This window comes from Falco cherrug, chromosome 3, assembly GCF_023634085.1.
Source record: "Falco cherrug isolate bFalChe1 chromosome 3, bFalChe1.pri, whole genome shotgun sequence".
In the NCBI taxonomy this organism is placed as follows: Eukaryota; Metazoa; Chordata; class Aves; order Falconiformes; family Falconidae; genus Falco; species Falco cherrug.
Genome location: NC_073699.1, coordinates 94,047,189 through 94,060,518, shown reverse-complemented (window position 1 = coordinate 94,060,518; position 13,330 = coordinate 94,047,189). Strand labels below are relative to the sequence as shown.

Sequence of the window (13,330 nt, the reverse complement as noted above, 5' to 3'; positions counted from 1 at the left end):
CCTTCCACCAGCAAGAAAAGCAGTGCTCTACGATTACCCTCGTTTTCCCTCTGGCATCCAAACCCATCAGGCTTCCCTGCCAAGCTCCTGTCACCCTTTGGCAACCACATTAAGAATGTCTACATCTCAGTATTATTAAATAAGCTAGTTTTAGTTATAGAAATATGAATATGGCAGTATTGCTACAAGCATACACAAATTATACAAATCAATTACTATTTGGAAAACAAACTGGCTTGTATCTACTGCTGATCAATGATACAGCAGAATACTTAATGACACCCAAGCATTTGCAGAATATGCAAGCTGTGCCAACAAAATACATAAACTCAAGAGTCTTGGACATCTACCTAGAGCTCTTTAGCTGATGCCTCTGGACTCTGTTAAGAGTTTACTGTGTATGTATCACACACACGTAACTCTCAGCTCCAACAGATGAATTCTTCAATGCAGCTTTAGGATGAGATGAAGAACAGAACAATTCATTTAAAAAGACATTCATTTACAGCAGCTTGGAGCTATTGAAAGAAAAAAGACGACATAATAAAAACAGCACTCTGGATGTAGCTGCAACAACTCACATCCACGAGTCCTTCAAGTATTAACATGACGAAGTTTTTGGTAAAGTGACCTCACTGGGAGAGACTTGTGATAGAACTGGAACTGAATCATGCAGATCATTACCTGAACAAGCTGTTTCTTTTCAGATAAAGTTTTATATTGCTAGCTTCCAAGAACATAGTTTTTCCATTTTTTCCATGTTTTTCTGGGGAAGTTTATACTTGTTTTCAAATTCAAAGTTTTCCACCTATACCCTTTCCAAATTAGAAGTATTACTACATGACCAATCACTTGATCATCATCAATATACAACATAACACGTGTTGCTGAAACATGTTTATGTGCGTGCACTTTGCTTACAGCAAATACAAGATCATGCAACTTAACCAAAATCTCTTTCATCCCAACCGGAGAATTCCTACCTCATGACAGGAGAAGAGCCTAACTCCCTCCAGCTGATGGAAGACGGGGTAGTGGGTGTTATCAATTGTATCACGGCGGTAGACATCTCCCACTGCCAGAAAGGCATCTAGGCCAGAGTGTATCAAGTCCCACTGATGAGCTGATGTATGTGCTCTTAACATGTGAGCACGATTCAAGTAATAGTTATCCTCTTTCCTTCTGCTGGCATGGTTTTGTGGGATAAGCAAACTATCAAAATTCTGCTGTACTGTAACCACTGGAGAAAGACCGTCATAGACAGAAAAAAGCGGAGTCCCACGGCGTCCTGTGTATTGTTTGTAAAAGTGGTCCTTCACCTGCTCCTTGATTAGCCACAAGGGGTGATGCCTTTTGTTGTGCAAGTTCTTGCCCACCTTGGAAAGAATCTTCTCTGTGACATTGCTGTAGTCATCCTGAGGATAAGCTTTACCCAGCAGTTCCACAGTAGTTGAGCAGGGTGTGCTGGCAGAAAAATTTGAAGGTACAGACTTGGATGAAGAATGCCTTGAACGGGTGGGAATTGCTCTCAACTTCACTTTTGGTGATAATGCTGTTTTGGAATACTTAGCTACTCTCACGAATTTCCAGAGCGTTGCCATTGCAAACTCTTTTATAATCTAGGGAAGAAAAAAAGAAAAGAAAAAAAAAAAAACACCACCTGGGTTACAAACTGCAGTTTTGCTGCAGGAATTGCTAGTATCTCATGTATAAGTGAAATCCAACTGTCTGATTGATTAATATAAAAATGATCCCATTATAAACCACTATTTTGACTTCAGAAAAGGGAAAAATACCCTTGTGATCAAATTTCAACTAAGACATCTTATTCAATTATCAGTCTTCTGCATCACTGCAGCAGTATCAATGACTGTAGACCTAGCCTTAACCCCATTCCAGATACTGCTACTCTTTACAGATTAATAAACATCAGGCCTTCTTTGAAACAGTATTTTTCATCTGGTTAAAATACGAGGCAATAACCAAATACTAGTTATGAGAAACCCAGAAATTTTACAACGCCCTTCAGCAGTCAGGGACTTGCTCATACTAAACCCCGCAAGCATCCACTTAGTGCCGTATCACCTCCCCCCATTAGCAGAAGCTATGGAAGACGTTCCACACCAGCCAGATGCAGCGGGCACACACTATGCAATCGTTGCTAATTCCTACTTAATGCCAAACAAAACCAGTTTAACTTTTCAAACCACTGAACCACTGTCACAAAAACAGATGGCCAGACCACGAGGCATATATTTATACATAAACAGCATATTAAGTTCACATATGAGTATTGCACAAGATTCACAGTAAAGGCTCCATATAGTCAGAAGCAATGTTAGCATTTTGGGGGGAGCACAACAAAACCCCTTTTCCATATGTTCCCAGAAAGGCTATTTTCATGGCTTACACTGCTGTTCCGGGGCAGGGAGGCTTGCCAAAGACTGGGAAGGGGAATGAAATGATGAGATTCTGCAAGACATCTGAACTGAACATCTCGTTTCCTATCGAAGGGCCACCTTTACACATCCACCCTGTTTACAAAGAGGCTTTGTGGTTCACCTGTACACGGCTGCTTTACTCCGTAGTGTTCAGACATGATTCCAAAAACAAATGAGTTTTGAGGATCACGAGCCCTTCAGTCACAGCAAACGCATAAGCCCATTCCAAGATGCAAAATCATTAAAAAATAGCTGGCCTTCACAAATAATGGCACAGGTTACAACTTGCTTATTATGGGATAGGAAAGCAGAGGCATTAGAAGTCGACTGGGGAAAGGCATCTGCTCCAAACAACAAACTGGTTTGTGTTCCTCTATGAACCAAGAAATCCAGGGCCGCAGGTTTCCTGGGCAAAAGCATTTCTTGTGAAAGTTTTCTTGACAAATGGGGGAAGAAAGAACATCAGCAACAGACCGCAGTCTTCAAGGGATAGCTTTGCACCTTTATGCCGAGGATTAGCCTGCCCTAGCAGCCACAGACCGACAGTGGGGCAAGCCACGGACGTTATGATGGAAGGAAGCTGCGTCAGGGGAAGTTCACATTGGACATGAGGGAAAGGTTCTTCGCTGAGAAGGTGGCTGGTCACTGGAACAGGCTCCCCAGGGAAGGGGTCATGGCACCAAGCCATGAACAAGAGTTCAGGGAGCATCTGGACAATGCTTTTAGTCACATGGTTTAGCTTTAGGTACTCCTGCAATTGATGACCCTTATGGGGCCCATCCAACTTGAGATAGCCATATACTATAATCGTAGAATCATACACTAACTTTCCACAGGAACATAAGAAAAAAAGATTTCAAAAAAGAAAAAACAAGCTATGATAATTTTTCATACTCTTAAGCTCCAAAAATACATATATGCAAAGAGAATAGACAGATTCCAGAATACAGAGTCGCCAAGAAACATATCTGTAAAAGATAATGGGTATGTTCATACTTGGCTTCCTTTCTTCTGGCTTGGACCTATAGAGAACATCCAGGCATATTTCCTGAAGTAATTTTATCTCAATAAATCAAAATAAAGGCAAATTGCGCAGTCAGAAATTAAATTTGGCAGGGCAGCGTAAAATTACTAAATATTTGGTTTAATCCTTTTTTTGGCTGAATACTTTAAGAAAAAAGAGCAGCTATAACTTTTATTAAGTTCTGAAACTTAGTAAGCCCTTTTTGAGAGAGAGAGAGAGAGATTGCAAAAGCATTTCACCAAATCAGTTCTTGGCCAATATTGATAAGGCTCTTTCATAAATGAATTCACACACACACCAGAAACCCCCTGACACAGACTAAACGAGGAACAGCCTTACATTTTGAGAAGGGGCTCCATTTTCCCCAAACATACGTTCGTCTTCATGAAAAGTGAGTCCTCGTTTTCAAACAGCTGCTTGAAATACCCAGTTCTAGTCAGATAATGAATTCAGCTTCCCTTAAGTAAATATCACCATCTGCCCATACATTTATTTTTTTAAAAAAAATTATTTAAAACTTATACATAACTGTAATGTATGAAAAACTCTCATGATTATGTTGTGAGTCTCGTGATGTTTGCTGCTTTCCTAAATACCATTCCTCTAAGAATCAGACAACCATATCAGAAGTTTAACTTTCACATTAACAGTTCTTCTCATTATTATAATTTTATGGACAAAGAAATTAGAATGTGAACCATAAGGGGGGTGCGAGGGGGGGGGACTTTTGTATGTTTTCCGTATTTGTAATGAACACCACTGCTATCAGTTTCTGGTAGTTCAGAAACGCTGATTTTTCTGAGCACTTGATATATGCTCTTTATAAACTTGTACAGGAGAAAAACCTACAGATGAACTTGTAACACTTTTCATCCTAACATTATGTTTGTGCCTTAAATAGCATTAAATTGCATTACTATCTGCACTGCTCTTCTAAAGCAAAATCTACTATGAGCAGTAAGGAAAAAAAGTTAGTTATTATTATCCAATGTCCAAGTACTGCAAACAAGCAGTAAAGGAGCCACTGACATGGCATCACACAAGAGCGCCAGAAACTCTGAAGTACTTCACCAATCCACTTCTGCTCCCCTCTCCTACTACAGACTCATGTACGCTGCTTCCAGGATCATTACAGAAAAATGCTATTGGACTTAGTTCAGTTCAACTGGTGATAAATGACATTTGGGGAGAGAAGCCATAGAGAAGGGAGGAAAAAGCCATGTTTGCTCTTTACACCATATAGGAAACCTTCAGATCAAAGAAATGTTTACCAGGGTGGAGAGAGATCTCTTTATCTTTCTCCTAGCAATAAATTACTGATGTTAGGGTCATACTAATTACTTATATTCACTTGTAATGAATAGACAGTTATTACTAGTAGACATCTATCTAAGGGTCTGAAAAAGCACAGGTTAAATTTATCATTTTCTTCCTTCATTTCCACCATGCTCATTATTTGGCAGTAAAACAAAACTGATTTCTGTGCACAATGACAAAACCTGAATCCCACAGCGAAGACTGCCAGCCAGCTAACCACTGCAGCAAGCCAAGCAGCAGCTGTAGGTCCTGTAGCTGAATACAAATACATAAATGGGAAATAAACATCGAACAACCACCACTACTGGCATCTACAAACCAAAGATGGCAAAGTGCTCCACCAGCACTACCAGTGGGTCAGATGCCCGGGGCTTGACAGTGGCTCTGACTCACAGCTGGGGGCCCAGGCAGGGTTTTGGAAGCAGCTGCCCTGCCAGCAGCTCCCAGCGGGACTTCTCAAAGCACTGCAAGCACCAGGCCCATCTCCTATCACACTTATTACCTTGATGCTGCCACATTCCTGGGTACCTCAGCAGCTCCTCTGAAGCTCCACAGGCCTGTCCCTGCACCGCAGTCTCCATACTGAGATGTCTAATGCAGCTGCAGGAACTCGGATCTTTGAGAGCAGTGTTGTACATTATGTTTTGGCAATACACTTGCAACTGTGCCTGCAACGTGGGTGTGAGCTTTTGAGCAGCTTCAAGGTAGACCACAGAGGGCAGGAGGTGGCACCCACGCCACGCAGGGATGAAGGCATCGGCACAACCCTGTCCGTGCTGTGGATAGATGAGGCAGATGTGAACGCACTGGCCAACATCAGTCCTCTACCACAGACCCCACGTCATTTCTACAGCAGTCTCGGTCCATGGGCAAGGCTGCTTTATCCCCTGCAGAAACAAACCATCCCCCATGCAGCAGCACAGCAGACATTACACATGCAGCAGGCACACCACAGTCAGGAGCTTAACAACACGGAAACAGCAGGCGGAATACCAACAAATACCATGGGTTTGGAGCACATGCAGAAGGCAGTTTGATGCGGTAAGGGATCATACTGCTGTACTGTTAAGGCACGTCCTTTCATGTCTAAATCCAGGTTTCCATGTCACAGTGCAGCCAGGATTAAGACAGCATTGTCACAGCTGCAGTGGTGTTTGTCACAATTCCCCTCTACTCCACTGAGGTTTAGCAAAGAATTGTAGACTCAGTGAAATTCCTCTTTACACCTGCCTTGAAAAAGGAGGAGAAAAGAGGGTTAGTTTAGCAGCGTTAGTTGCACCAGCGTTGTTTTATTCACCCATCTCTCCTAGAAAAATGGAAGCGAGAGAAACGCTCTTGTTTGAACAAACTACAGCCCTCAGTGAACCAAATGGGCATTCTTTCAGGGCCATTTGCTCGGTATTCCTGTCTGAGAACCACGGGCATCCTCACTTTCACTGACCGCTTTTCTGTATGCTCCGTGCTTTTTAATGTTTATGGCTGCAGAAACACAGATGGGCTACTGCACACATAAACCGAAGTACATGATGGGTTTGAAACCAAAATTCTACAAAGATGAGAGTCTGTCTACTATCCAAGAATAGCTAATTAATGCAAGACTCTGAAGTGCCATGGAAAATGTTAGAAAAGTTGGGCTGCCACCATTTTGTGATGTGACAGCTTTTATCTACCGTATGTGTGGGGAGGGGAGTTCAACCAACATAGCATATGTTAAAACAAAAATTATAAACATATGCTAGGCTGCTAAAATTGGACATTTACCAGTCTGCTTGGCAATTTAGCTAAGCATTGAATTTTAGTTTTGAAAACTATGTAGGCATACAGCAGCAAATATCATTGTATTGCCATGACCGTCTCTATTGCCTAGGATATAACAGAAATTACTTTACATGCAATACTAATAATGAGCTCAGTTTTTTTCCAAGCTCATTTTAAAATGCAGATATATTGTTGCACACCAGAACAGACCTACGCTCTTATTAAGCCCAGAACAGACCTATGCTCTTATTAAACATGCTGAATTTATGTTATACACACATACCTCTGAAATAGCCTTACAGATAACAGAATGGATCCATTTTAGAACCTGACCTTCCAAGAGCAGAACATTTTGAGATGTCCCTGATGATGGCTAAACACGCAATGGAACAAAATATTGCATGCATCACAAAGCACCAGGCAACGTAACATAGCTGTCAAGTATTTGGCTCTTAATTTTTTCATGTACTTGGAGTTCATCTACTTAATAATCCATCAGCAAGTTCTGAGAAACATACAGAACAAGTTCTTTTTTTGTTATTTCTCTTAACTGAAGCAAAAGTGTGTCATAAGCCAGCTTGCTGTCTGCTCTCTAATAGTGATACGTTAATCATGATGCCACCTTCAGCAACACTTTGAGGCTTGCAATACTGAGAGAGAAAATTGAAAAACCTTTTCTGGGATAAGGCATGACCGTGTTTTCTCTCAGTGTTACACGTAAGACCTTCTTAAATATGGAACAAAAGGTATCAACAACCATGCCTTTTTCACTGATCCAGAAGCTGCCTATTGTCTGAACAAAGGCCGGTATTTCATGCCCTGTCTTACATACATAAGCACCTAAAACAAGCACAGAAAAACATGGTCCATACTTGGAGGCACACCTTCAACCATGCGCACCATTCTTTAGGGCTGCAGAATGGGCTAAGAAGGTCACAGTGGACAGCAAGTCTTCGGAGAGGGGAACGCACTTTTGCAGGGACCTCTGGCAAGCACCAGTTTTAAAATGTTTTGAAACATCACTTAAGTACACTTGCCATTCAGATTAGATACTGCACATGATGACAGCTGTCATATTCACATCGCACTGCAACAAGCCTGAGCTCCCCACGCGGTCCCTCAAAGGCTGCTACAGGCACTAGTCTCCCCGATACACAGCGTCACTTCCAAGATTGTTCAGGTTTATCCTTAAGTTTTGCACTTATTAAAAGGCTACTACTTCTCAAGATATATATGATTCAAGACAGGTAAAATGTGTTTTGATATCCAAAATACTTACAAGCTCTGTAGCTGTGCTGCCTAGGTGGTATAAGACTATTTCAAAGATTGACATAATCAAGTTTCAAGATATCCTGTAGCAAATTTGGTTTAAGCGGTTCAGTATCCACACACTGGAATTTGTGATCAGCAACTTAATCAGGTACATCAAATTACTGAATTAAAAAAAAATTATATACTCTCTGAATAAAGAAAAAACTATATAACGTAATTGACATTAGAAATCAAAGACCAAGGGCAAACACATTCAGGCTTCTGCTCCTAGAAGATAGAAAGACATCAAACTCTACAACAGGCGAAATTCAGAAGTTTAAGGTGAGCAGTCCAATCATACTATTTTTGGTTCAACAGAAAAAGACAGATTAATAAAAACAAAATAAACAAATACAGAGGAAAGAAACTAGCAGTGTAAAAAAATAATAATAATAAAAAAGTAGATTAAATTAGGGAAAATAACCCCTGCTCAGAAACAGTATCTAATTGTCTTTCTTTTATACCTCAGTTATTCCCTGATTTTCTTTTTCACAAACTAAAACACAGCTTGTTTTTTACTGAAGAAATGTCAATTAAGCCCTTTAGTGGAAACTTTCCATACTGTGTGATGACCAAGGCACACAAAACTACCGAAAATTAAGCAGCTGTGACCTGACCCCCTACTGCCATACCCGTGCTCTTCTCTCCCTCCACAATGAGACGGAACAGCTAATAGTCAATAACATATTTTAAGGGAAAATCCTGATTACACAAACGTATTTTGAATGCATTACATTACAAATTACTGGCAACAAAAAGGCAATGCAGAAATCATTCTTGAATATGCTCAAATGTGCCTCCTGCTTTTAAACACATCCATTTTTCAAAGGATACAATCTGAAAAAAACACTATTTTTGTCAGCTGAGGGCGTATTATTTTTCCAATACCTTGAAAATGTTGTCAACTAGCTTTCTTCGTTAGAAGACATATTGTAAATATGACATATATAAAAATATGAATATGTCAGATGGAAAGGACAGAGACTTTTAAATACCTATAAAGCCCTCACTGCAGTCAAGATTACCACTACCTCTTCTGCCTTCCTTTCTCCACCAATATCTGCAACTCTACTATCTGTGTTTTTCTACTGAGGTATATGCCATCAAGAATTTTACTCCTGTGGAGTTTTATCTGAGTGAAAATTAATTTGTTTAGAAATTAAGATATTAGCAGGATTAATGTGAAGTGATATACTTTCTTAGTTTGATTAACCACACCATTTGGACATAATAAAACCATAGAGACCTCATCCTGCCTTAACAGGGAGAGGGAGTGATAATTTTTTTGCAGCCAGTCAGGAAATGCCAAGAACGAGACAACGTGCAGACTGGGTAACAGTGCAAAGGACACAGAGGAAGCATAAGTAATTAATTTCAAGTATTAATAATTTCCCTGACAGTAATCCAAAACACTACACCATCAAACGACGACTCCACATCGTGGGGGGAGATAAACGTGGTACTGCACTCCTGGAACAGCAGAACCTCCTGAACTTCAGCACTGCTGCTCACCTGAAGACAGCCACCGCTAAGTGTGTCACCACATGTCAGTAGTCTCCGTGGGATGATGACATGCTCTGCAATACGCTGCAGAAAACCATAATGCAAAATTTATTCCATTTATTTTTACAATTTCAGGCAGAGTAGCTCAACCGCAGCCACCAGAAGAGCTGGATCCTGCTGGTGGAGCCAACTGGGAAGCTGCAATCTCCCTTCTGGAGAAGGGCTGCACCTCCCTGGCAATGACCACAGCAGCCCAGCCCCCTGGAGATGCCTGTGGTAGGCAAAGATGACATCCTACAACTCAGAAGGCATCATCCACTGATCAAATAATGATTGCCTGCCTCACCCAGGGAAAAGGCAGAAAGAAACACAGCACCATATACACCAGATTCCATCACATGCTGCCTCATGGAGTAGGATCTGGGGAGACCTTGTAACAGCCTTACAGTACCTAAAAGGGGGCTAACAGGAAAGCTGGAGAGGGACTTCTTACAAGGACATGGAACAGTAGGATGAGAGCTAATGATTTTAAACTGAAAGAGGGTAGATTTCGATTTGATATCAGAAAGAAATTCTTTGCTGTGCTGAGGCACTGGAACAGGTTGCCCGGAGAAGCTGTGGATGCCCCATCCCTGGAAGTGCTCAAGGCCAGGCTGGATGGGGCTTTGAGCAACCTGGTCCAGTGGAAGGCGTCCCTGCCCATGGCAGGGGGTTTAGAATTGGATGATCTTTAAGGTCCCTTCCAACACAAACAATTCTATGAAAATATTCAACATGCCCAAATACCCAAGTTTCAGACACCTCACATAGCACAGTGAAAAATTAGAACTTGAGAAACAAACCCAGCCCACCCAATACTAAGAAAACCAAATGACATAGATGGGTCATGCCAGAGGAGGTGGCTAACATGAATTACTCAGTTCACCCACAAACTAGGAGAAGTCTTCAGCTTTATCTGCTATCTCCTGGTAGTACTTTAATTCCCACCATCTCCTTCGATTCTTAAAGAGAACTGGAGAAACCTGTGACTCACCATAGATCTCCAGCTGACCTTCTTAGTAATACCACAGACATCATGCTTGTAGTTTAGAAAAATAATCTGAATATTAATATGAAGTGATAAATATAATTAAAATTTTAAACCAGTGAGTTATTTCATGGTTTTAATACGTATGTTACCGACATTTAAATCAAACTAGCTTTTCTTATCAAGTTTCAACCCTCAGTACTAGTGGTGCTGTAATTTTTGTTTCACATCAATTTCCTTCACACCAAGCTCTTAAAGAGATCAGTTTCACATATTTGCTATCATTCTGAGCCAAAATATCACCAGAGATCCACATCTCAGACCTTGCTGCGATGTGAACTTCATCTCAACTCAAACTCTAACTCAGCTGGAGTATCACACCTTGGTCTGCATCTATTATAGAAACAACAAAAATCTGTGAACAGACAGAGCCTTTACCAGGACTACGTATTTTTCAACAGCCAATCAAAAGAAGACAGACAAATTTCTCTACGGATTGCACTTCGGAATCAGTAAGTCTCATGGACTTCAGTATGGATAAAGAATAGAAAACGTAGATGTTCGCAGTGGAGACTCCACTGCAGTCCAACACCTCCCAGTTAGAAAATGCAGGATCAAGCATGCACAAAGAAGCGATCTCTGGTTTGAACTACACCATGTTCATTTATCTGTCACCAGCTCTGACAAAGCATTTAAGGAAAAGATTAGAAGACTCCTAAGGAAGGAACTACATTTCCCTGCCTGAGGCATACCACTTCTCTGAGGTTGGTAGGAATGGGGCTGAAATACTAATGAGTAAGCCATTTGTCAAGAAAATTATGCAGGGAACCTTGGCAGCTACACAAAGAGGCTAGCAGTAAGATACCAAGCTTGGGCAGTACAAACCAAGCAGTTAAAACAGAAAGGGGAAGAAAAAAATGATTAAAAAATCACTTTGATTTGCTTGTCCACACTTGTAAGCTTTGGAAGTAAACAATAAATGAATAGATGAGAATACTGAAAGATAAAAATTCCTCAGACTCAGAATTAGTAATAACAGCTACTAACTTTGAAAAGGAACTATGAGCTGCTCCAAGATCTAGAATGCAAGTTTTCAAATCTTGATTCCTCCAAGAAATTATTTCTAGTGATATTCTTTGCAAATAAACAAGATTACTATGTAGCATGTGAGCTAAAAGGTGCTGTCATGACGGAAGCCCTTTAATTATTGAAAACTCACAAGCAAATGCCAAAAAATAAATAAAAATGAAAAATAAAATAAAAAAACTGCAAGGGGCAGATACACAAAAATGAAAAAATACACTCTTGAGGTTTCCTCACAAATCATAATGAAGAAAAAGATAAAATTGTAACCACGGTGTCAAATCAGATTTTAAAATCCATACGCCCTAAAAAGACCCAAGAACTGAGTAAGTTCCAGGAGTTTCCAACTAGTATTTATCCATAAAAGGAACCTGCAAAAGAAAAAGATTAATAAAAGATTCAACCAGACTCCATATTCGTACCATTTATTCCCATGGTTTATATTTATTCATAATTTTAATATAATTTTAATATAAGTATGCTTTTAGGGCCAGGTATACTATAATTTTATGTAGTACTCTTTATATAATAAATTTGAAGGCTTAGTTTTTAAAGGGGCATTGCTAATTTTTGGTGTAAGCAAGTTTGAAAACCATGCAAAGCTTCATCATGTATTAAAAAGAAATCTAAAACTTTCATTAAAAAAGGCCACCCGATTGGCAAATAAAGCAAATTACCAATGTCTGCTGATTTACCAAAACATAGCCATAGTCACCTTGCTAAATATTAAACATGTCCAACAATGTGATCCATGAATTTGCTCACCGTTGACACCCATTGGACACACTGACACATATACAGAAGAACAGTGTTGTTCTGCAGCATTTAGACTTTCATTAAGCAGGACTCTGCTCCCAGATAACGTATCTCTACACAGGATCTCAGAGTGCTTTTCAGCCATTAACCGATTAAGCTCTACAATACCCCCATGGGAAAAGCATTGCATTATTTATACCCATTAAGTACAGCAGCTCCCAATTCAAAAGTGCTGTACTTCAACATCTTGGCTTTCACTTATTTTTTCTTTCCAAACTGTTTTGATTATGTTGCCGTTTTTATCCATGTTCAGAGTTTTTTTGTTGTTTGCAATGTCATTTTATGAAGAATTTAACAAGTACAACAGCTCCTGTGAATAGAAGCAAAACATTTCGAAAGCAGCTTGCCAAAAATCGCCTATCAGGAATCATGCTGAACAGTTCAGCAATTCCCAGCTATTACCACTGAAACAACCCTCTCCCTCAATGTGCAGATTTTTAAGGCTCAAACCTATGTCCAAGCAAGAAGTACAGATTCATTGCTCTGTTTGTACCGTGTCTCAAACTCCATAGGCCTTAACTTTATTGTAATTATAATTACGTACCTAGTATGATCAGGAGAGATCATCTAGAGGCAGAAGACATTTATGGGAGATGAGAAGGTAAATAAATGAAGCACTGCTGAAGCAATCAGAAAGAAGTGCGATGGCAATAGTGACAGACACCACATTAGTGCTAAATAATACTAAATTATAATGTTTACCATGACCAGCGGGCAGAGTAAAAGTGAATCCGCATTGCAATTTAAAAGCCTTACAGGATGATTTGAAACCAAATCCTAACTGAAAGGAGGGGCAGGAGATGCACATCTCAAAAGCGCAAGGAAGTAGGAAACAGTGACTTGCTGAGGCCAGAATCAACTACATGGGACCTGAGAAGGTCACAAAGAGTGAACTTTAAGGTAAAAAGGCACAGCCACCACCCCTCTCCTTTAAACAGATAAACCCCAATGACTGTTGCTATAGTGAGCTGCTACAAAAGGTGAGGGCAATCAGGTCTCACTCAAAGGAAAACATAACCAGCATCTACAGAACATCAGACTGGGATAGTC

General features: G+C 40.2%; 1 protein-coding gene across 8 annotated transcripts in view; it reads right to left on the bottom strand.

Moving 5' to 3' along the window:
• Positions 1-13,330, bottom strand: part of FARS2 (phenylalanyl-tRNA synthetase 2, mitochondrial) — a 249,579-nt gene that overhangs the window by 191,977 nt on the left and 44,272 nt on the right. For 7 of the 8 annotated variants that reach the window (XM_055706125.1, XM_055706120.1, XM_055706123.1 and 4 more), the window contains one exon: positions 984-1,619. In XM_055706125.1, coding sequence (XP_055562100.1) covers positions 984-1,601 — 618 coding nt within the window. In that variant the 5' untranslated portion in view covers positions 1,602-1,619. Of the gene's footprint in view, positions 1-983; positions 1,620-5,284; positions 6,013-13,330 lie in introns of all 8 variants that reach the window. The other variant, XM_055706121.1, reaches the window with a different exon arrangement.